The sequence below is a fragment of the Pezoporus flaviventris genome, unplaced genomic scaffold (genome assembly GCF_033815535.1).
Source record: "Pezoporus flaviventris isolate CSIRO_AGI_PZ_B2104156 unplaced genomic scaffold, CSIRO_AGI_Pfla_v1 ptg000043l, whole genome shotgun sequence".
NCBI lineage: Eukaryota > Metazoa > Chordata > Aves > Psittaciformes > Psittacidae > Pezoporus > Pezoporus flaviventris.
Genome location: NW_026892591.1, coordinates 3,239,912 through 3,262,260, shown reverse-complemented (window position 1 = coordinate 3,262,260; position 22,349 = coordinate 3,239,912). Strand labels below are relative to the sequence as shown.

The 22,349-nt window shown below is 62.2% G+C and overlaps 4 protein-coding genes across 7 annotated transcripts; 1 reads left to right on the top strand and 3 right to left on the bottom strand.

Annotated features, from left to right (window-relative positions):
* The first annotated feature begins 633 nt into the window (after positions 1–633).
* LOC133276293 (mucosa-associated lymphoid tissue lymphoma translocation protein 1-like) lies at positions 634–3,386 on the top strand. 2 transcript variants are annotated; one of them, XM_061466995.1, is made up of 5 exons: positions 634–863; positions 1,468–1,610; positions 1,747–1,913; positions 2,499–2,629; positions 2,703–3,386. In XM_061466995.1, the coding sequence occupies exons 2-5, from the start codon at positions 1,480–1,482 to the stop codon at positions 3,033–3,035; spliced, it is 762 nt and encodes a 253-aa protein (XP_061322979.1). In that variant the 5' UTR covers positions 634–863; positions 1,468–1,479; the 3' UTR covers positions 3,036–3,386. The 2 variants fall into 2 exon arrangements, with proteins under 2 accessions (XP_061322979.1, XP_061322978.1); XM_061466994.1 differs by having other exon boundaries at positions 641–863; positions 1,468–1,616.
* Positions 3,387–5,767: 2,381 nt separating this feature from the next.
* Positions 5,768–7,279, bottom strand: RAX2 (retina and anterior neural fold homeobox 2). The gene is made up of 2 exons (XM_061467001.1): positions 7,049–7,279; positions 5,768–6,211 (listed from the first exon to the last, which is right to left on the bottom strand). The coding sequence occupies exons 1-2, from the start codon at positions 7,274–7,276 to the stop codon at positions 5,768–5,770; spliced, it is 672 nt and encodes a 223-aa protein (XP_061322985.1). The 5' UTR covers positions 7,277–7,279.
* Positions 7,280–14,443: 7,164 nt separating this feature from the next.
* LOC133276300 (complexin-3-like) lies at positions 14,444–16,364 on the bottom strand. The gene is made up of 3 exons (XM_061467003.1): positions 15,854–16,364; positions 15,128–15,215; positions 14,444–14,859 (listed from the first exon to the last, which is right to left on the bottom strand). Exons 1-3 carry the CDS (start codon positions 16,006–16,008, stop codon positions 14,635–14,637), a joined length of 468 nt encoding a protein of 155 aa, XP_061322987.1. The 5' UTR covers positions 16,009–16,364; the 3' UTR covers positions 14,444–14,634.
* Positions 16,365–16,511: 147 nt separating this feature from the next.
* MATK (megakaryocyte-associated tyrosine kinase) lies at positions 16,512–22,349 on the bottom strand. 3 transcript variants are annotated; one of them, XM_061466968.1, is made up of 13 exons: positions 21,865–22,349; positions 20,374–20,430; positions 20,041–20,154; positions 19,824–19,939; positions 19,374–19,593; positions 18,603–18,696; positions 18,447–18,512; positions 18,189–18,288; positions 18,017–18,101; positions 17,777–17,850; positions 17,469–17,668; positions 17,067–17,188; positions 16,512–16,951 (listed from the first exon to the last, which is right to left on the bottom strand). In XM_061466968.1, the coding sequence occupies exons 2-13, from the start codon at positions 20,380–20,382 to the stop codon at positions 16,769–16,771; spliced, it is 1,383 nt and encodes a 460-aa protein (XP_061322952.1). In that variant the 5' UTR covers positions 20,383–20,430; positions 21,865–22,349; the 3' UTR covers positions 16,512–16,768. The 3 variants fall into 3 exon arrangements, with proteins under 3 accessions (XP_061322952.1, XP_061322953.1, XP_061322954.1); XM_061466969.1 differs by having other exon boundaries at positions 17,067–17,153; positions 17,473–17,668; XM_061466970.1 differs by having other exon boundaries at positions 19,374–19,464.

Genomic DNA, 22,349 nt, shown 5'->3' with positions numbered 1-22,349 from the left:
AAGGATCCTGCGCTGGCGTATGGGGTGAGTTTGGGGTGGGGACTGGCTTTGCTGGTAGCATGGTGTCACCTTGGGTTGTCTCTGACCTAGACTCGCTGCCCAGCAGCTTCTGCCTGGCCTCAAGTTGGGCTGTGGGGACAAAGCAGCCACCTTCAAGGTCCTCCCAGCTACTAGAGAACAGTTCAGCTGAGAAGGACCTGGGAGTGCTGGTGGGTGATAAGTTGACCATGAGCCAGTCGTGAGCTTATGGCCAGGAGGGACAAGAGTATCCTGGGGTGCCCTGGGAGGAGTGTGGCAGCAGGTCAAGGGAGGCGATTCCTCCTCTACTAACCCTGGTGAGGGCACATCTGGAGAACTGTGTCCAGGGCTGTGCTCCCTGGGATGAGAGACAAGGAGCTGGAGAGGATCCAGCAGAGGCCACAGGGATGCTCAGGGGTCTGGAGCATCTCACATGAGGAGAGAATGCGGGAGCTTGGCCTCGTTGGTCAGAGAAGAGCAGGCTGGGAGGGGATCTCATCAATGCAGATCAATAGCTCAAAGGTGGGTGCCAGGTGAATGGGGCCTAACTCTTCTCGGTGGTGCCCAGCGACGGGATGAGGAGCCATGGCCAGAATTCCTGTGTGAGCTGCTTGGGGGGCCCTGCCCTGGCAGGGCTTGCACTGGGTGATCTCCAGAGGTTCCCTCAACCCTGGTGCTGCTGCGGGAAGGGCTGAGCCGGTGCTGGGGCTGCGTCTTGCTCCCGGGGCACAGGAGGAAGCAGAAGTGCTGCTGCCCCAGCGCGGGGGGGCTGGAGGGGTTGAACCCTCGTTTCCTCTGTGTGGGCTCAGCGCTGGGAGCTGCTGGGGCTGGGGCTGTGTCCAGCGGTGAGTGCCGTGCTCTACCCGCGGGGCAGTGTTGGGGACACCAAGGCCTGGTCTCTGCCTGGGAGCCCCTGGTGGCACCCAGCCCCTGTGGGTGCCTTGTTCTGCCTGGGTTGGGGGGAGGAGGAGGGCGCTGGTCCCTGGGCGCTGCCCCTGCTTTGTGCCATGCTCACCTCACTGCCAAAGCCTTTGCAAGGGTTAAGGGGACCCGAGGTGCTTCCCGCCACCCCCCTGTACCCTCCCCTAACCTCCCATGCTCCTCGTGGTGGCCCAGCAGGGCTCAGGCTGGCTCTGGAGCCCCCCCCCAGGGGCCTGGTGGTGCTGAGGGGGCTGCTGATGCCTCACGGGGTCCCTGCCGCTGCCCTCTGTGGTGGCCCCTGTTCTCTGTCCCCTGCAGGGTCAGGGTTGGTCCCAGGGGAGCTCCTCTGTGTTCAGTTCCTGGCTCCAGATCCCAGCTCCTCCCTGGAGAGGCTCCTGCAGGCGGGTGACTGGATACCCGCCTGTGCCGGTGCTCTCCCTCCAGACCCACACGCACTGTGGTGGTGTCTCGAGGGGCACAGGCACTCATTCTCCCCCATCACCAGTGGTCACTGTGGTCCCTCTGCAGGGGCTGGGTGCGATGGGGGACTGGAGCTCGCCCATCAGCTCGCTGGGTGGGGAGGTGCTGGCCCGACTCTGCCAGCTCCTGGACATCACTGGCTGCGGCTGGCGCAGGTTGGCTGAGGTGGCGGCGGTGGAGAAACGCTTCAGGTTCAGGTAGGGGCAGAGGGGATGTCCCCAGGCGGCAGCACCGTGGGCTGAGCCAGGCCCTCACTGGCCCCATGGCGGCCACAGCCTGGGCGGGGGGAGCTGGGCTGCGGTGCTGAGCACTGCAGGTACCTTGCAGCGAGGAGGAGCTGGAGATGTGCTCGCTGAAGGTGCTGGAGCCCCATGGCAGCCCCGCACAGAGCCTCCTGCAGCTCCTGGCTGAGCGCAACTGCACCCTGCAGGACCTGCTGGGCTGCCTGGAGAGGATGGGGCACATGCAGGCCTGCCACGTCCTCAGCAGTGCCGGTAGGGACGGGCACCGGGGCCCCACGGGGCCTGGAGGGGGCACCAGCAGGGGGAAAGCAGGGGGAGATGAGTGCTTCCTGCTGGTGGGCTTGCTCTGGACAGCAGCACCCAGGGCGGGGTGGCCTGTGATGGGTGCAGTAGGGTGAGACAGGGTGGGATGGGATGGGATGGGAGGAGTAATGGGACATGATGGGAGAAGAAGGGATAGGATGCATGGATGCAGTAGGGTGAGATAGGATGGGATCGGGGATCATGCTGTGACAGGACAAGAAGGGATGGGGTGGGATGGAGTGGGAAGAGAAGGGGCGGAACAGAATGGGATAAGACAGGGTACAGTGTGACAAGATGGGTGGAGCAGAGCAGAGTGGGATGGGATGGAACAGGATAAGGTGGGGTGGGTGGCACTGGGTGAGACAGGTAGAGATGAGGAGGCTGGGACAGGACTGAGGGGTAGGATGGGACAGGGTGCAGTTGGATGGGGTGAGATGGAAGAGGACAGGCTATGGTGGGCTGGGATGGGACAGGACCTCACAAGCTGGCGCAGGGGGGGTCTCAGCCAGCCCAGGCTGCTCTCTCCTCTCCCAGTCCAGGATACAATCTGCATTGTGGAGCAGCCGGAGTCGCAGGTGGTGGCAGAGGGGACACATGTGTCCCTGAGCTGCCGGGCCGCCGGCTCACCGGGGCTCACGTACCAGTGGTTCTGCGGGAGGCAGGAGGTGAGCGCCTGCCCCGGCCATGGTGCAGGATGGGTCAGAGAGACCCCAGTCCTGGTCACCTCCTGTCCTGTAGGTGCCTGGAGCCACGTCCCCAGAACTGGTGATGGACACGGCTGCACTGCGGGGCCGTTCTGAGTGGTTCATCTGCCGTGTGAACCGTGGGAATGCCTTCACCTTCTCCCAGTGGGTGTGCGTCCAGGTGGAGAGGAGCAGCCTCCGTGCAGGTGGGCCCCGAGAGAGGGTCCCCAGACTGGAACCTGTGGGGCACCACTCGTTCCCATCAGGAATGGGGTGGCTCCCGCAGGACATTGACTGCCATGTTGCACCCCAGCTTTGGACCTTCTGGGGTTACGGTGCCCATGGAGGAGTTGTATTATGGAATGGTTTGGGTTGGAAGGGACCTTAAAGCTCCTCCAGCCCCAACCCCTGCCACGGGCAGGGACCCCTTCCACTGGAGCAGGTTGCTCCAAGCCCCTGTGTCCAACCTGGCCTTGAGCACTGCCAGGGATGGGGCAGCCACAGCTTCTCTGGGCACCCTGTGCCAGCGCCTCAGCACCCTCACAGGGAAGAGCTTCTGCCTAAGAGTTATCTCCGTCTCCCCTGGGGCAGGTTAAAGCCATTCCCCTTGGCCTGTCCCTACAGGCCCTTGTCCAAAGCCCCTCTCCAGGTTTCCTTTAGGCACTGGAGCTGCTCTAAGGTCTCTCCTTAAGGAGCCTTCTCTTCTCCAGGCTGCCCCAGGCCAGCTCTCAGCCTGGCTCCATAGGTTGAGGGAATACCCTGTGTCTTCCTCATGTCCACTTGTCTCATTCCACCCATGGGTGCCGGGACCTGTGAGCAGCCCTATGGAGCTCTGGGTGCTCAGTTTGCTGCCTCATCCCCTCTGCAGCCGACGGTCACCGCTCAACCATGTCAGGGCTGCAGGTCCTGCAGCACCCTCAGCCATGTCCCTGGGCAGTGCCAGCCCCATGTGCGCAGGGGCATGGTGCCCAGAGCCCACAGCTCAGTACTGGAGCAGGGTTGGCTTCATCCAGGTCTCGAAGAAATAGAGAGAAATAAGCAGATTAAGGGGCAAATCCTGCAGGAGGGGATTAGAGAGGGTGGGAGTGGGAGGGCTCCTGCTCTGCCACGAGGGCCTGGGGGAATGCCCCAGTCCTCCCAGTACAAGCTCTGGTGCGGGAGGGGGCAGTCAGTGATTTCAGATGGGATTGGGATCTCGGAGGGGGGTGAAAAATGCCTTTTTGCTTGGGTTTTCCCCAAACTGGATCTCAAGTGGGGAAAGCACCAGTAAAGAGGGGAGGATGGGGGCTCTGGGCTCTGTCCTGCAGTGAAATGGCATCGGTTTAGACCACAACTCTTGCCTGTTTCTGCATTAAATGCCCTCGGGAGGGAAGGTCACCCCCCCCATTAGGGACCCCCCCGTGGGTGCCATGCTGCCCTTGCCCCACTGCACGCCCACCGCATCCCAAGCCAGGGAGACGCTTTTGGGTGGCAGTGGCCAGTGGGGGAAGTGGGGCAGGAGCAGCCTCAGCCCCATCAGTGCCCCCTTGGCCGGGTGGGGGCCGCTGAGCCGCCGCGCTCACGGCTTTTGTTGGCGCTGGGGAGCCGGGGGGAGCCCCGCGCTGGCGCCAGCCTCGGCACTGATGTCATGTGAAACGTGCAGCCCCATTGAGCGCGTCCCTTCCCTCGGATCAAACCCCATTACTTCCACTGCCCTTAGTTCATTATGTCCCCGCCGCAGCGCGGCTGCTTTGCCCCGGCCCTGCCCCATTAGCTGGGCTGCGGAGCCGGGGGAACATCGATTATGCGTTTAATGGCTCGTTGGAGGTTTAATTGTTACTAACGAAGCAGCCGGGCAGCAGCAGCCGGGGGACGGGGGGCACACAAGGAGCAGGGTCTCGCTGGGGTCAGCGCCTCGGCTGGCCCGGTGGCATCCCAGCCTGACCCTGGGCACACTGGATGGGGTCTGGTGCGGGGGAGACCCCCTGGGGTGGTGGGGCCACGGTGGGGATGGGGCAGCATCCCCACATCCGGTCCCAGCAACACCCTGGGTTCAGGAAACTTCTTGTGTTGGTGGGAGGAAGATCACTTGGAGCCCGCTCCTCTTCCCTAGGGATCCCCAGGGACCTGGGGCTCCCACTGGCCCGGGGCTGAGCCCCCAGCCCACCAGCCATCCATGCTTCAGCACCCCAAAGCCACTGCAGGTTCATCCATCTCTGTTCAAGGGGAAGGTCTCCTCTGCAGGCCCCTCTATGATGGTGTCACTGAGCCCTGGTGCCAGGCAGCTGGGTCCCCTGGGGCTGCAGAGCCATGCTGGGAACCCCCGGGACACCTTGTCACCCTCCCACAGGTGCCGTGAGGTTCCCAGGGCTCCTGGCCCTGTCACCAAGCTGAGGTCCCGCTGCCACCCAGTGCCATGGGGTGGCTTTGTGATACCAGCATGTGGCCAGGTGAGTTCCACAGGGGAGCAATGGGGGCAGTTGGACCAAGGGGGGATGAGCAGATGCCCCTTGATGAGCTGCTGAGAACACAGCCACAGCCCAGAGCAAGTCACTGGTGCCTGTATCCGAGCCCAACCCAAGGGCGAGGGGAGGGGGTGTCCTGGGTGATGCTCCCGCATGCCCCCCCCCGGAGCTCTCAGCACACTAATGAGCAGCACAGCCAATGCGGCTGCCGTTAAGTTTCTCTCTTTACTCAGGATACAGCCATCTCCTCATCTACCAGTACACCGAGCATCGTCCCCGATGCGGCTAAAAAAGAATCCCCCCAAATACTCCCTAAACCTGGAGCTTTGTGTCTGTTTTGTTCAAATCTGCAGCGTTAAAAAAATGTTAATAATAAGAAGGGGAAAGGGTGGGACAAGGAGATGTCCAGCTGGGACCCCCGAGACTTGGCCATATCCTCAGGCCAGGTCAATGCCTTGGCAAGGCTGCCAGGGTGCCCCCAAACCGCGGGGTCCCACCAGCGCCCCGCTTGCTCCCCTGGCAGTAGCAGTGCTGGCTCAGCAGGGGGAGATGCAGCCCAGCATCCCTGTCCTGTGCTGGTCCTGCTGATCCCAATGGTCCCACTATCACCCCCCTCGCCTGCCCGGGGGCTGAGCCGGTGCCGGGGTGAGGATGAGGAGCCGGAGGGGAGCATTCATCAAATGGGCTGCCATGTCTTGTCAATGGTCTGAATGTGCTCCTTGGCTTTCATGCGGAGTGAGGCGATGCTGGAGCTCCTCTGGTCCACCTCCTCCAGCGGGTACTTGTCCACAAAGGTGGTGCCGCACTGGTAGGGCGCGGGGGCCATGGGCTGCATGCCCTGCGCCATGGGCGGCGGAGTGCTGAGGAAGGAGTGACCCCCATAGGGGGGCTGCAGGGCCTGGGGGGCTCCCATGAAGCCGGGGATGCTGTGGACCGTGGTGGCACTGGAGATGGGGGACGTCAGCCATGGGTCCAGCGGGAGGGAGTTGCTCATGGGCCCCACGTTGGGGGTCATGGGGGGCCGGTTGAAGGAGAGCATGGGGGTGTCGTGGAGCTTCATGGAGTTGGCCTCCATCTTCTCCTGCCGCCTCCACTTGGCTCGTCGGTTCTGGAACCAAACCTGTGAGGTGAGAGCCAGGGTGAGCCCCACCGTGCACCACGGGGCTGTATCCCATATGGTGTGTCCCTCATGGAATGTTCCAGGTGGAGTGGCCACTCTGGGGTGCCCATACTGGGTACCGGTCAGTCAGTCTAATGTCATCTGGCCTTCAGAAGCCCCCGGGCAAAAGCTTCTAGAAGCCAAACTGTGATGGGGGAGCAGAGCAGGGGAGCTCCAGGGACCGGTCACAGTTGCTGGTGGACACTGGGCTGTGCTGGTGCAAACTTGCCAGAGTTTGTCCAGAGAAGGGCACCGGAGCTGGTGCAGGGCCTGGAGCACAAGTGTAATGGGGAATGGCTGAGGGACCTGGGGGGTTCAGTCTGGAGAAGAGAAGGCTCAGGGGGGACCTTAACCCAGGGACAATTGGGAGCATCCTGGTGGGACCCCAGGCTCTTCCTCAGGGAGCAAAACTTCCTGAGCCCTCCTGGAGCCACCCTGCTCTGACAACCCCAAACCCCTCAAATCCATCAGGAGCTTCTGCTTTCCCAGTAGAAGTGGCCATGAGCAGTTGTTTGGTTGCTTTTCTGTTGGATCAGCTGCAGGGATGGGAGCAGCCACCACCAGCAAAGGAAAATGGGGTCTAAACCCCATCTCCCTCCCCGAACAGAGCCTCTGGCACTCGGGCTGGAGAGCCAGGCTCAGCCATCGAGCCCCTTTTCTGGGCAGGAGCAGCCAGGCCTGCAGAGGAGCCACCCTTGCCCTTGTGCAATGGGGAAACTGAAGCACGGAGCTGGGCTCAGAGCGAAGCTCTGCAGTGCTGGGTGCTCCCTGCCTCCCCTGGGGTGCCCCTGGCCCTACCTGCACGCGGACCTCGGGCAGGTTGACCTTCATGGCGAGCTCCTCGCGGCTGTACACGTCGGGGTAGTGGGACTTCTCGAAGGCGCGCTCCAGCTCGTGGAGCTGGTACGTGGTGAAGGTGGTGCGGTTCCGCCGGTGCTTCTTCTTGGGCTGCTCCTCCTCCTCCTCGGCAGCGGCGGCAGCCGGGGGGGCAGCCTCGGAGTCCCCCTCGCACTTATTCAGGAACATGGTGGTGCCTGTGAGGGGACTGGGGGTTACCCGGAGCTTGGGGACTGCGACTCTCCCATGAAACCCCAGGTCAGGGACAGCTGGACAAGGGGGTGGATGGAGGGATGGATGGAGGGATGGAGGGAGGGAGGGAGGGAGGGATGGTTGATGGACGGATGGATGGAGGGATGGTTGATGAACGGATGGATGGGTGGGTGGGTGGATGCATGGAGGGATGATGGATGGATGGTTGATGGATGATGGATGGGTTATGAAAAGGTGTAATCTCTTCTGCTGCAGCACTATCCCCAGGATTGACACGGGGTCCTGGGAATGGTGTCCTGAGCACCCATACTTGGCTCCACTCTCAGATCCCACCAGGCCAATGTGCCCTGAAGCCAAAAGCCAAATTTCACCTCAAGTAGAGGGTTTTATGAAAGCACCATCGGCAGGAGCTCACCTGCCCTGGTGTGGAGGAGACCGAGCCTGGGTCAGCTCCATCCTTCCAGCCCAGTTCCTCTCTTCCAGCCTCTTCCTTATGGATTATGAGTCCAGCCCCAAGCCTTTGGAGGACCCAGTGGTGGTCCCCAAACATGGCCAGAGCAACCCAGTGCAGTCCCCCTGGGCTAAGAACCTTTTCCCACATGATACAAGCAGGTTCAACCCTTGCAATGTTCCACCTTTGAGCTTTCCATCGGGCACTGGAAATCCTCCTGCAGTATTCCCTGGGGATCCAGCATGTGGGGTGGATCCACCGGGGGGTGGGTGCTGACCATGGGGTGCTCTGGGGATGGGGTGGGTGGTGCTGGGGATGCAGGGGACACTGTGCAAGTGTCATGGTGTGTCCTGGGCTGGGATGTGGGAAGGGTTCAGGGTCGTCCCCCCCGCTGCCACCCCCTTCTCACTCACCCACTTCTCATTTGAGCAGCTCTGCGCCTGAAAGAAGAAGGGAAGGGGCTGAGCACCCGGAGCCTTGACCTGGGTCCCAGACCCCCTGTGGGTCCCGGCACCCCACCATGGCCCCCCAGGGCAATGGGGGCACTGGGGCAATGGGAATGGGTGCAATGGGTGCTGAGAGTGAAGGGTGGCACAGGCTGGGGGTGCTGGGACAGAATGGGGCAAGTGTGAGGAGGGGTCAGTGTCCCCCCACCCTGACCCCATCAGGAGGCAAAGGAAGTTCAAATCCCACCGGGAAGCTGAGGAAGCCCTGGAATGGGAATGGGAATGACATGAAGAAAGCAAAACAACGCTGCAGGGCTGGCCCCCCTCCCACTGCTCTGAGTGGCCATGGCCATGTATATCCCTGGCCACAGAGGGGACCCCATTGGCACCAGTCACCCCATGGCTCCCATTCCTCGGATCCCTGAGCCTGCACCACTTGGGATTGCTGCCTCAATCCGGGTGCAGGGAAGAGCCCCCCCCTGCTCGCAGTGGACATTTTCCTGCATCATCCTGGTGGCAATTTGGGGGTTTGAGCCCTTGAGCTTTACAACTGTGCTGGAAGCACAAGGGCCCGGAGCCTCAGGAGGGTTCGTCCCCATCTACTCGGTGCCTTGACCTGTGGCTTTCCCACAGGAGCTGCCGGCTGGCGTGGGATTCCCTCTTATAGAGGGCACCCAAAAAAGCAACAGGAGCAGCATCAAGCCCTGGCTGAGGTTGGACAAAGTTGATTTCCCCAGAGCCAGCAACAGCAGAACATCAGTGGGGACAAGCGGCCTCCCCAGCAGCAGGGACACGGAGGACACAGCCCTGGCTCTCAGGGGGTCCCGGGGTTCTCCCCTCCAAAGCCCATCTGGCTGCCAGGATTGGGCTTGCTGATGCTGCTGGGGAGCAAGGACAGCTCCTGCCCTCCGGCACTGAGGTGTGAGTGATGCTGATGGGAACCAGCGCCTGCTCCCGAGCGCCGAGGAAGGGTCCCAGCCCTGGGGACACCCCCGGGACACCCCAGGGTTGCCCGGTCCCGTCCTCAGCCTCTCCCCTGGACGCTTCCTCCCGAACCGCAATAAAAGGCATTACCTGCTGGGCCCAACTCGGCTTTTCCAGGAGTATTTAACTTTGCTGGTCCCTCCTGGGAACCAAACAAACGGCTCAAGCGCGCCGATCTCGCAGATTTGGCAGCCAAAGTTGCCTCTTAGTCTTCTTATTTGTCACAGAACCGCGGTGCTAAGGCTCGGGAGAATCTTTATTTAGTGTTGCAGATGTCACCAAGGCACCGCAGATTGGAAATGAGTCCAAGGGATTAAGACGAGGTTATTAATTGGAGGCCTTCCCCTTTAAGAATGATTGACAGTTACTTTCTGGACAAGTAATTGCTCTAAATGTCCCCCCCCAGCGCGGGTCCGGGGGGCGGTGGAGGACAAAGCCCCGAACTGCCTTCCCCACTCGGATTGTCTCCCCACAAAGGCGTCCTGCTGGAGTTTGCCGTGTAATCCCCTCATTACAGCCAGGAGGAAGAATTAGAGACAGGGGGAGCGGAGAAGAAAGGCCGGGAGATGGGAGGGGGGAGGGAGGAGGATCTCCTCTGGCGGTGGATGGAGCTCCCCAAGCCCTGGTGGGATGGGGATGCAGCGGCTGGTCCCCGTGATGGGGATAGAGAGCTGGGAGCGATGGGAACGGGGCGTGGGGACAGGGATGGGCACTGGGCATGGGTGCAGCTGTGAGGACCAAGTGTGGGGAGGGGGTTATGGAGGCTGGGGACCCGCCGTGGGGTCTGGGTAGGGGGGACCAGGTGTAGGGACCGTAGGGACTGGGCAGCCTGAACAGCCCTGGGGACCTAGTATGGGGAACAAGGGTAGGGACCAGGTAGGGGGACTGCGTGTGGGGAGTAGCCATGGGGAGCAGGCCCTGGGCACTGTCCATGGGACCGGGTGTGAGGGTCCCACCTCGTCCATTTCTGGCCACGGGGCTGAGCACAGGGACCAGGCGTGGTGACACTCGGTGGGGTCCAGCTGTGGGGGCTGCCCATGGGCCCTGACGTGGGGCTGAGGGGCAGAGGCAGCCGGGCTGGGGGACAGAAACACTGGGGGAAAATGGGGACATCATGAGGGGGGTTGTGGGGTCCCTGTTGCTGTCCCCATTCCTCGGGGGTGGAGGTCCCTTTTCTTTCTCTGCTCACTTTGGATTTTCCTCCCCAGACCTCTTCCTGCCACCTGCAGAAGCTGCCTCAGCTCCCTCCCACCGCCTTCCCCTCCTCACCATGGTTCTGCTTTCGGATGGCAAATGTCACCTGGGGGGGGAGTTGGCTGCCCCACACCGGGTGGCTGCTGGCCCCGTGCTGTGGGACCCCATGGCCACCTCTGTGCTCTAGTTTGGGTCAGCGGCCATCTCAGTGTCCATCCCAGTGGGGCCGTGGGGCTTCTCCTGCGCGGTCTGACCACTATGGGGACAGCTCAGAGATATTGGGGGTGCCGGGAGGAGCTGTGGCTGCCCCATCCCTGGCAGTGCTCAAGGCCAGGTTGGACACAGGGGCTTGGAGCAAGCTGCTCCAGTGGAAGGGGTCCCTGCCCATGGCAGGGGTTGGGACCGGAGGAGCTTTAAGTTCCCTTCCAGGCCAAACCAGGCTGGGATTCTATGACTGTGGCATTGCCACCACCCCAGGGACATGGGCCCACAGCAGGGGGGTGGCACACTCAGTCCTTGGGGACCGGTGACACCCCAACACCATACAGTGCCCTATCTGCAGCAGGGGCATGCTGCCTTTGGGGGCACTGGGGACATCCCCAGGCACTGGTACAGCTCATGGGGCTGGAGATGCAAACAGGCACTTGGACTTGATGTCCCCAGTGCGGCTGGTGCTGGTCCTCTTCTCTGGTGGCTCCTCTGGGGTGTCCCCATGGCCCTGGTGGGTGCTGCCATGCTGCGAGCTGGTCTTAGGAGCCCTCCCTGACCACCTGAAGGGGGGGGGGGGGGCAGCGGGGGGAGGCTGCTGGTGCCCAATGATTCTAATGGCCTTGCAGGAGCAGATAGCAAATTGATTTGCTTCCTCACCCAAGGCCCATAATCGCTTCATCACTTTAAAATATTAATGCTGTACTTCTTTGCTCGTTTCCCAATTACCCTAATTGAAGGCAAATTGGTTAAGAAGGTGCAATGCAGAGTATCAGGGGGTTTAGTTCACTCAAATGACAGTTTTAAACCTCCCTAATCCTATTAACGGGCAAAGCCGCTAACGCTTAGAGACGCTGCGTCAGCTTACCGGGGCCGGGGCCGGGCGGGGGGCGGCCTGGGGGGCACTGGCCCCACGTCACCAGCTCCAGTGGGGATTTGTCACCTTTTTAGTTCATTAAGAGGCCTTGGGCAGGGGTGACCCAAAAGGGTGCTGGGCTGGAGGCAGGTGGCAGCGTGGGGGGACAGGCCGATTATCCAGAGACCTGCCCCAGGGTCCTGACCCGGATCCCAGCTGGCACCGGGATGCAGCCCCACTGGGAGTCAGGGTGGGATGGGTCAGGGTGGGATGGGATCCCAGTGCGGAGCAGGGATGGAGGAACCTGCTGCGGGCCGGGCGGGCTGGGGACCCTGGGGACCCTGTCAAGTGCTGGCACTTGGTGTTGAGTCATGGTGCTGAGTGCCAGTGCTGCTGCCACCCATCAGGGAGCTGACTGGGGGACTGCTGGGGACAGGGGTGGCCCCATCCCATGCAGAGCAGTGAATTGTGAATTTTTGTGCCCGAATGAGAGATTTTACAGGTGCTAAAGAAAGGCTGGAGAGCAGGGATGGTGGGGATGGTGGGGATAGCAGGGATGGTGGGAATGTTGCGGATGGCAGGGGTGGTGGGGATGGCGGGGATGGCGGGGATGGCGGGGATGGGGGGATGGCGGGGATGGCAGGGATGGTGGGGATGGCGGGGATGGCGGGAATGGCGGGGATGGTGGGGATGGCGGGGATGGCGGGGATGGCGGGGATGGTGGGGATGGCGGGGATGGCGGGGATGGTGGGGATGGCGGGGATGGCGGGAATGGCGGGGATGGTGGGGATGGCGGGGATGGCGGGGATGGCGGGGATGGTGGGGATGGCGGGGATGGCGGGAATGGCGGGGATGGTGGGGATGGCGGGGATGGTGGGGATGGCGGGGATGGCGGGGATGGGGATGGTGGGGATGGTGGGAATGGCGTGGATGGGGGGGATGGGGGGGATGGGGGGGATGGGGGGGATGGCGGGGATGGCGGGGATGGCGGGTATGGGGGGGATGGCGGAGATGGGGGGGATGGGGGGATGGGGGGGATGGGGATGGTGGGGATGGTGGGAATGGCGTGGATGGGGGGGATGGCGGGGATGGCGGGGATGGGGGGGATGGCGGGGATGGGGGGGATGGTGGGAATGGCGGGAATGGCGGGAATGGCGGGGATGGCGGGGATGGCGGGGATGGCGGGGATGGGGATGGTGGGGATGGCGGGGATGGGGGGGATGGTGGGAATGGCGGGAATGGCGGGGATGGCGGAGATGGGGGGATGGCGGGGATGGTGGGGATGGCGGGGATGGCGGGGATGGGGATGGTGGGGATGGTGGGAATGGCGTGGATGGGGGGGATGGCGGGAATGGCGGGGATGGCGGGGATGGGGATGGTGGGGATGGCGGGGATGGCGGGGATGGCGGGGATGGGGATGGTGGGGATGGCGGGGATGGCGGGGATGGCGGGGATGGGGATGGTGGGGATGGCGGGAATGGCGGGGATGGCGGAGATGGGGGGATGGCGGGGATGGCGGGGATGGTGGGGATGGCGGGGATGGCGGGGATGGGGGGGATGGTGGGGATGGCGAGGATGGCGGGGATGGGTGGGATGGCGGGGATGGGGGGGATGGGGGGGATGGCGGGGATGGTGGGGATGGCGAGGATGGCGGGGATGGGGGGGATGGCGGGGATGGTGGGGATGGCGGGGATGGTGGGAATGGTGGGAACTGTGGGCATGGAAGGACATGGGCAGAGGCTCCTGGGTGTTAAGCTCATGTCATACACCCCCAGGGATGCTCCAGCAGCCCCTCGGCTGGTACCTGGAGGGGTACATGTCCATGCTGCGGACACACCGAGCACCTCATGCACCCAGGGACCCCCCTTGGTGGAGCTCCTGCAGCTTCGGGGGCTGAGACCTGTGGCTCTTGTGACAACGACGAGCTCTATGGCGCAGCTCCCACCCTCCCAGCCCCATCGCGCAGCCATGTGCAGCCCGGGGCTGGGCCATCCCCACAGATCCTTCCGGAGCAGATGGCCCCGGCGTGGGGAGCCCGGAGACGGCTCAGCGCGTCCACGCTTTCATGCAGACACAGCGGGACTCCGCCGGCGGCTCCGGCTCCGGCTCCGGCTCCAGCTCCGGCTCCGGCTCCAGCTCCGGCTCCGGCTCCGGCTCCAGCTCCAGCTCCAGCTCCGGCTCCGGCTCCGGCGGGAGGTGTCGCTGGGGCCGTACCTTTTACACGGGTTCTGCGAGCGGAGTCCTCGGGGCTCAGGCAGATTAAACCCCGCTAAAATAGGCAGGTATTAAGTGATTCCAGCAGCCCGTAGCTTTCCGGCCCCGCGGCGGGTGAGCCAGCGCTGCTGCAGCGCCTGCGGGCAGGGAGCAGGTCCCCAGAGAGGTGAGAGGCAGAGGGGAACCATGGCCAAAGGGACCCGGCCAAAGGGACCCCGCCAAAGTGACCACATTGCTGCCTGCGCTGGTAGGGGGATGCTCAAGGGGGGATAAATGCTGCCACCATCCTCACCTCATTGGTGCTGCCCCTCAAGGGGTGCCCAGGGTGCGGGGCCATCCGGTCCCACTGGCTCCATTGCCTGGGGGCTGCTATAGAAGGTAGGGAGGGATCTGGGGCCAAGTGTAATGGGCTGGTTCCTGGCTCTGGGGCATGTAGGGCAGCTCTGCTGTAGTGGTGTCATTGAATTCACGCATAACCCCCAGCCCGGGATGGGGTTTGTGTGGGTGAGGGTACAGCAGGAAGAGCAGAGTGGTGCCAGCAAACACTGCCTTTATTGAGCCAAATCGTCACAAAATCCCAGCCTGGTTTGGACTGAAGGCTCCTCCTGTTCCAACCCCTGCCACGAGCAGGGACCCCTTCCACTAGAGCAGCTTGCTCCAAGCCCCTGTGTCCAGCCTGGCTTTGAGCACTGCCATGGATGGGACAGCTGCAAACGGTGTCTGAGGCCCCAGTGCTGGTTCCTGGGGGCCACAGATCATCAGAGTCCCCCCCACCCGTCCTGGGGCTCAGACCAGGGCCACCACAGGGAGGGGCTGGTGGGAACCCAGACATTCTGCAGCCCAGCAACCCAGAAAAGCAATAAGGAATGGGTGTGGGGAGGAAACCCCGCTCCAGTGCAGGTACTGGGATGCTCAGCCCAGGTAATAGCACCCACAGCCTGCACATCCCGTCGGCCCAGCACTGCTGGGGTGGGCAGCACCATCACATCAGGGCACACTTCTCCTTCACCTCACCCACGCTGCCCAGTGCCCGGTCCCGCAGCGCCAGCAGATCCACGTCCCGCAGCTTGCTCAGGTAGGCGAAGGCCCCGGTGCTGCCGCCCTCCTCCTCGTCCTCCTCCTCCTCACCGTGCACCATGGGGGCCAACTCCTGCGGCAGCTCCACCGCGCCGCCGGCCACGTGCAGCTGAGCATCGTCCCGCTCATCCTGCGCGGGGCAGGGTGTTGGGTGCGGGTAGACCTGGCCGCCACCGGCCGTGGGTGCGGGCTGTGGGGGAACCGGTCCCCTGGGGGGGGCATTGGGAAAGGTGGGGGACACCGGGACTGTCCGGTTCCATACGCGGACCACGGGGCAGACACGCGCAGCCGTTTGCTGCCCTCTTCAGGAATCACCTCCCTGGGCAGGCGCCCGGCCTGGGGCTGTCCCGGAGGGTCCATGGGAAGACCTCGAGGTCCCTGCACGGGCTGGTCCTTACCTGGGCCAGGCGGTACTTGTCCCGCAGGTGCATCCGGACAGCGGCCCTCCCCGCCTTCCTCTGTGCAAAGGCCTTGTCCCGCTCAATCCTGCAGCGGCGGGTGCCACCTTGTCACTTCCCACCCCACCAGAGCCACCCTCCCCGGCATTGCCCTGGTCCCCCAGCAGCACAGGACAAGCATTTTCAACCCTTGCAACGTTTTGTCTTCAAGCTTTCGACTTTAAGCTTCTCCTTCCTCATTGGGGTGGATGGAGAAGGGGATGCCGAGGTCCACAGGAGGGTTGTAATGGGGTACGGAGGGCAGGGGCCACATCCTGCCCCTCCAGCCCCAGTGGAGATGCTCAGTGAAGGTGCCCATTGGAGGGGCTTGCTCAGCTCCTGGATGCTGTGTCACTGGGTCCCCACAGCACCAGACTCAAGGTGGTGGGACCTTAACGTAATCCCATGCTGGCCCCTCTCGTCCCTCAGCTCCACGGATGCTGGGCTGGCACCAGGCACCCACCACACCAAGGCACTGGCACCCATGGATGACCCTTGTCACCTACAATGTACCAAACCCCTGACCCAGCCCCAGCACCCACAGGGACCTCCTGTGCTCTGCTCCTGTCCTTTGCCCTGGCTGCTTCCCTGTCCCTGTGCTGCCCTGGGAGAGCCCATGTTGCAGATGGGCCCCCAGTCCCTCTGCATGGGGGACCCCATTGACCCCCAGCCCCACCAAAGCCTCACTTCTCCTCCAGCAGCTGTCGCTGGTACTCCTCAAACTCCTCGCGGTTCATGCCGCTGGGCAGCGTGGCCTCCTTGGCATCCTTGGGGGGCCCCTTGGGTGGCTCCTCCTCCCCCCCCTTGAAGTTCTTCAAGGCAGCCGTGAAGAAGGAGGCCATGAGTGGTGGCTGCGGCCGCCTGTGCCCCACGATGCCGCTGGTCCCAGCCCAGGCCAGTGCCTGCAAGGTCAGCAGGACCAGCCCCAGGGGCACCGCGGATCAGGGGCAGATTAAAGCATTAGGAGGGGAAGCCACAGGCATTGGTGTGGGAATGCCTTCAGGTGCTGCTCACTGCACCCAAGAGTGCTGAGGGACATGCTGGGATGCTGCCCCATGAGGGTGCTGGGGAGGTGGGAGCCCCAGCACACCCTGCATGCAGCCAGGAGACCTCCCATCGCATGGGCCCCAGTGGAGGGCAGCACCCCAGGGCCTCCTTCCTCCTCCTCTTCCCCCTTGCTGTGCACCATGGAGCCCTGTGCTGGGAACCCACAGTCACCCACACGAGCACAGGGAGGGCTGGTGGAAGGAGCTGGTGCAGAGGAGATGCAAGGGGATCCCTCCAGGCCTTTGCCAGGGCCCAGGGGAAGGTCTGGCCTAATTTGAGCCTAGGGGCTGAAAGACGCTGTTGAATTAATTCCTTTGCTTTAATCAAAAAAGCCCAGATCCGTGTGGTTCAGCTGCTGCAGGCAGTAGCTGGGGCGGGGCTGCTTCAGGGTTCAGGTTCCATCCTCCAGTGGGTGGAGATGATCCGTCCTGTCCCTGTCACGGGGATGGGCAGCTCGAAGGGACCCACACCCCATGGGATGTATGTTGTGATGATAGTCCCAACCCTGGTGGGTCCAGGGGGCTTCTGGCCACAGGTCCTGGGAGGAGACAGTGGTTAAACATCCCTCAGGTGCTTCAGCTCCTTCTGCAGCTTCTCAGTGAGCTTCTTGAAGGACGGCCTCTTGCCCGGCTCCAGCGCCCAGCAGCTCTTCATCAGGGCATAGACGGTGTGGGGGCAGCCCTCAGGGGGCTCCATGCGGTACCCCTGCTCCAGAAGCTCCGTCACCTCCTTCAGGCTCTGGCAGGATGGAGAACACAGCTGAGACTCCCCTTCCCTGCCCCTTGCCCCAGGCAGGGGACACTGGGATGTCCCCATCCCACTGACCTGCAGCATCCCCTGGCACAGCACTCACCAGCTTGGGGTAGGGCACGCGGCCGAAAGAGAAGGTTTCCCACAGGAGGACTCCGTAGCTCCACACGTCTGACTTGGAGGAGAATTTCTGCAGCAGCAGAAGGAGGGGAGGCTGAAGCCGACCTCCCCGAGGGCAAAACAGGAGCCAGAGGCTGCTCCCTGCCATCCCCAACTCCCCCTTCCCATCACCTGCACAGCCCCGGGGGTGATCCTGCCACATCTCTTTGGAGCTGCCCCAATACCTGCTATGCACCAGGGCAAGGGCTGGCCAGGACAGAGCCCGAATTTTGGGAGGTGCAGGGCTGAATGTGCCAGAAGCCACTGCAGGACAAGGATGAGCAGAGGGACCCCGGAGCTGCTTTGGGAGGACCCCCCTGTACCCTTCATGCCTTCCCACCACCACTCACATTGTGTTTCAGGGCCTCTGGGGCCGTCCACTTGACAGGCAGCAAAGTGGCATCTGCACCCTTAGGATTGACCCTGGCCAAGCCAAAATCGCTCACTTTGGCCACGCTCTCCTCAGAGATGAGGATGTTGCGGGCAGCCAGGTCCCTGTGCACCAGCTTCTTGGACTCCAGGTAGTCCATGCCCTGAGCCACGTCCCTGTGGTGGGCAAAGGAGACAGAGCACAGTGTCACCTCATGATCCCTGGGGATGCCTGGGGGATGCAGAGCATCAGTTCCCAGCCCGAAGGGAGGGACATGGACTTACAGAGCAAAGAGGAGGAGCTGCTCGGTTGGGACAAGCGCCCGGCCCCGTGTGCGCAGGAAGTTCACCAGGTTGCCCTGATAGAGGAGGATAAACACATCAGGACCAACCTGATGGGGCTGCCCAGAGGCTTTGCCTCTGCAGTGCCCAGCATCCATCCAACTCAGCCGCTAAACATGGATTTGTCCCCAGCTCTGAGTGGCAATAGGTCCTGCTGGCTGAGGACCGGCCGGGGACTCCCACCTTGCTCATGAATTCCATCACGATGTAGAGGCCGTTGTGCAGGATGACACCAAGCAAACACACCAGGTTTTTGTGCCTGACCTTCCTGAAGTGGAGGGGATCCGGGTCAAGGGGGTGCCCGCTCATCCCTGGGACACGAGGCAGGGTGAGGCTGTACCCCCGGGGGACTCACGTCATGGCAGCAGTTTCAGTGAGGAAGGCCTGGGCGGTCACATCACATTTGATGTTCTTCACAGCCACCTTCTGCCCCATGTACTCACCCTGCAGCACATCTGTGAGGGGATGAGGGGGCTCAGGCTCAGCCCCACACCCAACTCCCCTCATCCCAGTCTGAGCCCCCCCATGCCATGGGGATGGGGTGAGGACATTAGGGGGTGCCATTTGGGGAAGCCTGGGGTCAGGGAAGCTCCAAGCCCATCGTCTCACCTACCTCCAAACTCGCCTTGCCCGATGCGGTCTCCCAGCGTGAGATGCTGCAGGTTCAGCAGCCAGCCAGCTGGGCATGGGCACAAGGGCAGGTCAGCAGGGGCCACCATGCTGCCTTGTCCCCAAAACCCGGACCACGACCCTCTGCCTCATCCCCTACCTTTGGCCAACTCCTCCTCGGCTGACTTCATCCCGCTTTTTGGCTTGGGCTTCACCAGCTTGGTGCAGATGGCTCCCTGCTCCTTCATGTAGTACTGCCGAGGGGTGCATGATGGAGGCAAAGCAGTGATGCCACCTCTTACCCCAGGCTTGGGGTATGGAGCTGAGGGATGCTCCATGGGTCCCCCCCCATCATTGCCACCCACAAGGGGCCACGTTTCCCCTGGCACTGCAATTTGCAGCCCGCATCTCAGCCCTGCTCCCACTGGACACAGCCAGGGAACACCGTGATGCACTTGGGGTGCTCCAGGATGCCGCCGGTGAGCCGGACAGCAGCCGATGGGTTATAGCCCTGGCAGTGGAGGGTGGTTTACAGAGGCGATAAGGAGAGGAAGCAATGGCAGCTGCAGTTACAGAGTGGAGCCAGAGGAGCTGAAAGGGGGAAGGACCTACCTGAAAGCAGAATTTGTGTCTAAATGAGGAAAGCATATGAGAATGCAAAGCCCTGGTGAGGAGATGGGCAGCAGCAAGAGAGAGGAGGCTTGGAGGGGACAGAGATGTGGCAAAACACCTCGCTGGGCTTCAGACCCTGTCCAGAGGCTGCCAGGATCTTTGGTTTCCAACATGCCCTAAGCCCTGCTGCCGAGTGAAGCACTGAATGAGCCAGGATGGGGAGAACCCACATGAGGGAGAAAGGGACTTGCCACCACTGTGTGTGGCCCCATGAGGTTTGGTTCTGGTGGGGCTCCCTGCCTGGCGAAGGGGGTCTCACCTCGATCATGTCGATGAGGTTGGAGAAGCGCTGCTGGCTGTCGATGCTGAGTGTGTTCTCCTCGTGCACCACGCGGTAGTGGATCACCTCCCTGCCAAAGCTCACGCACAGCACGTAGTCCCCTGGGTGCCGCACAGACTCGCGCACCAGGAACAGCCCATCCTCAGGGGGCTGCAGCTCCTGCACTGCCTCCACCCCCGAGATCTTCCCATGGAACCAACTGGGGAGAGGACACCGTGAGACTGGCTGTGCTGGGCGGCTTCCCCGACACCGGCAGTGACACGGAGAAAGCAGAGCCCCCAGCAAAGCTATGCAGATGCCATTGCATAAAGCCCCTTCCCATGAGGTCCATCCCAGCTGGCTGGGCACAACTGGGGTCTCTAAGCCCCAGTGAATCTCTCCATTGCCAGGGCATGGCTGCAGGCTGCTCCGGCCCCCAGCTGTACTCACGGCATGAGGCTGAGCTTGGGGTCGGCGCGGATGGGGCCCCGTTGCCGCAGCGCGCTGGCTGCCATCAGCCCCTCCTGCCCCGTCTCGTTGTGTCTGGCGTGGTACCAGCCTTTGCCCTGAGGGCAAGAGGGTCTCAGAGCAAGGGAAGGAAAAGGGGATCCCAGTAGGATGATGGGTCCCATCCACTCCATGTTCCTGGGGCATCCACTGGGCTTACCTCCACGGCCTCAATGATGGTGACCACATCGCCCTTGTGGAAGGCCAGCTCCTGGGGCTTGGGCTTGGTGTGGTTATGCTTGGTGACACACTGTGTCCCTGGGAGCCAATGCTTCTGGAAGGGAGAAGGCAGCATCAGCAAGTGACAACGAGAGCTGGGCCCCCTCCACTTCCCACAGCTGTCAGAGCCAGCCCCAAGGACCATCTGCAGCCCTGGCTGGGAACAACGGGCACCGGGCATGAGCCCTCCTCCACCCCATTGTGGTCCTGGGGTTACACATCACCCCGACGTGGGAAGGGGCAGTGCTGGCGTCCCTGCGGCAGCCCTGCTCACCCCAGACATGGTTGGCCGTCAGCACATCAGGGACTCCCTGTCTTCTCCTGCTGCCACCTGCAGAGAAGAAACCAATGGGGGCTGTGGAGGGATGGGGCTGAGCTGGCCTGTCCCAGGCCACTGCTGTCTCCACCATCTCCTCTGGCCAACACAGTCCTTACAAGCCTTGTCCATCCTGAGGGGATGGACCCACACCAGAGGATGGAGAAAAAGGCTCAAAGTGTTCCAGCCACCGACTCCCTGGACCAAGTGAAATTGTGGACGGGGGGACTCAGCAGGCAAATCCTTGGCAGCACAGGGTCTGGAGGAGGGACAGCCCACCCACTGAAACCCGTGTCCTCGGCGGCCCTGCCTGGGTTGCTGTGCCTCCTCATACCGTGGCATCACCCCATCATGTGTGAAGAGAGATAGTGTGAAGCTATCCTGCAGCTCGCTGCCCCTCTATGTTTCTAAGAACTCAAACCAGCCAGGGAAGCATCAGCTTTTGGAGTAGAGAAACATCTGAGAAGGGGAAGAGATGGTTTCATTCCAGGACTGGTTTTCTTGGTGCTCAGTGAACATGAGGGCCCAGGCAGGGTAATGTGGGGTTGGGATCCCTTGAGAAACCCCACTTTGGCCTCTTGGAAACTTCTCACCAGAGGAGGGTGAAGCCTCCCTGGCTCTGCTGGGCTACAAGAGGCAGAGGGGCTCACTCGGCTCCTTGGAGCACAGCGATGATGCTCTGTGCTCTACTTCTCTTTTGGAGGGTGAGTAACAGTCACTCCTCCACATCACTGGCAGTAAATCCCAGCCTGTCTCCATGACGTGAGGATCTGGGGGCCTTATCCAGTTACTATCCAGAACAACAACAAAAAAGGGACAACTGCAGCTGTGGCAAGATTCATTTTAGCAGGCAGCCCTGTTGTCTCTTCCAGGAGCCATCCTCTTGTTCTGCATCTGTGCCACACGTATTATCTTAGTGGACTTGGAGGTGCAAGGCACAGCCAATGGCTGACATGACTGGATGCATCGCTGTTCACATTCCAGGCTGGATGAGGACCTCATGGCCTTCAGGACAGGGTCTGCTCCCTACCCCTCGCTGTGGTACACATGGTATGAGGATGGACATGCTGGCTGCACCACGAAGGACAACGGCAGCTCTGACAGGTGATCACCTCCTGCTGCTCCAGGACAGTATCCCAAGCGGGGAGCTTCCAGGACCCAATGCACAGCAATGGGAGAGAGGCCAAGCTGCACCCCTGCACTGAGGCTGGCGCTGGGTGCACTGCACGCACCTTTGAAGCACAAACTGGAGCACATACAAACACCCGGACACACCGAGGGTCACTTGGACGAAGAGCAAGTCCTGCTCTTCTGCTGACAAGCAGGAGGCACCTGCCTGCTTTGCCCACTGACCACCACGCTCTTCACGCTACAACGCTACATCCAGCCCTCTCCATGGGCAGAGTAACCGTGAAAACATGGCCCCTGCTCACAGACCCTCGCTCTTACCTCCCAGCAGTGTCCATGCAGGGCTTGGGGACAACGATGTCACCTGTAGCCGGACTCCTGGAGCATAAATTTGCTGTCATAGGGAGCATCAAAGCTCTATTTTCAAGGGCATGCTCCCAGAAAGAGCTCCCGTGTTATTTCCTGATTTCTCTTCTGGTAAGGGCTGCAGATGCAGCGTCCCAGCAGTCCCAGTGCCTGCCACGCCGTCCAACATCCAGCATGGGTGACTCATTATTTGACAACACTTACACCAGCTTTTACCCTTTGAGGGCAGAGGTACACGCCCTGCTAGGAATGGAGATCATCAGATCCTGTATCCTGCAGCGCTGCGCAGGGCTCACAAAGAAGTAATGCAACGAGGGAGATCTGCTCTCACTGCTTTGAGTGCCACCATCAGTGCAGGTCTTGGAGGCTGAGACTCAGGAGAGGATGTGGTGGGAGCGGGAAGGATCCTGAAGTCTACTCTCATCTCAGCACTGACTTGG

Coding starts and splice junctions, on each gene's coding strand:
- MATK (XM_061466968.1), bottom strand. Junction 18,513..18,602: donor CGAGGAGGAGTTGGCCAAAG/GTAGGGGATGAG, acceptor GCCCATGCCCAG/CTGGCTGGCTGCTGAACCTG. Junction 16,952..17,066: donor GCGTGCCCTACCCCAAGCTG/GTGAGTGCTGTG, acceptor CCATCCTGCCAG/AGCCTGAAGGAGGTGACGGA.
- LOC133276300 (XM_061467003.1), bottom strand. CDS start 16,008: ATGGCCTCCTTCTTCACGGCTGCCTTGAAGAACTTCAAGGGGGGGGAG. Junction 15,216..15,853: donor CGACAGCTGCTGGAGGAGAA/GTGAGGCTTTGG, acceptor CCGCCGCTGCAG/GATTGAGCGGGACAAGGCCT. Junction 14,860..15,127: donor ACAAGTACCGCCTGGCCCAG/GTAAGGACCAGC, acceptor TGCCCCGCGCAG/GATGAGCGGGACGATGCTCA.
- LOC133276293 (XM_061466994.1), top strand. CDS start 1,480: ATGGGGGACTGGAGCTCGCCCATCAGCTCGCTGGGTGGGGAGGTGCTG. Junction 1,617..1,746: donor GAGAAACGCTTCAGGTTCAG/GTAGGGGCAGAG, acceptor GGTACCTTGCAG/CGAGGAGGAGCTGGAGATGT. Junction 2,630..2,702: donor GGTTCTGCGGGAGGCAGGAG/GTGAGCGCCTGC, acceptor CCTGTCCTGTAG/GTGCCTGGAGCCACGTCCCC.
- RAX2 (XM_061467001.1), bottom strand. CDS start 7,276: ATGTTCCTGAATAAGTGCGAGGGGGACTCCGAGGCTGCCCCCCCGGCT. Junction 6,212..7,048: donor TGCCCGAGGTCCGCGTGCAG/GTAGGGCCAGGG, acceptor CTCACCTCACAG/GTTTGGTTCCAGAACCGACG.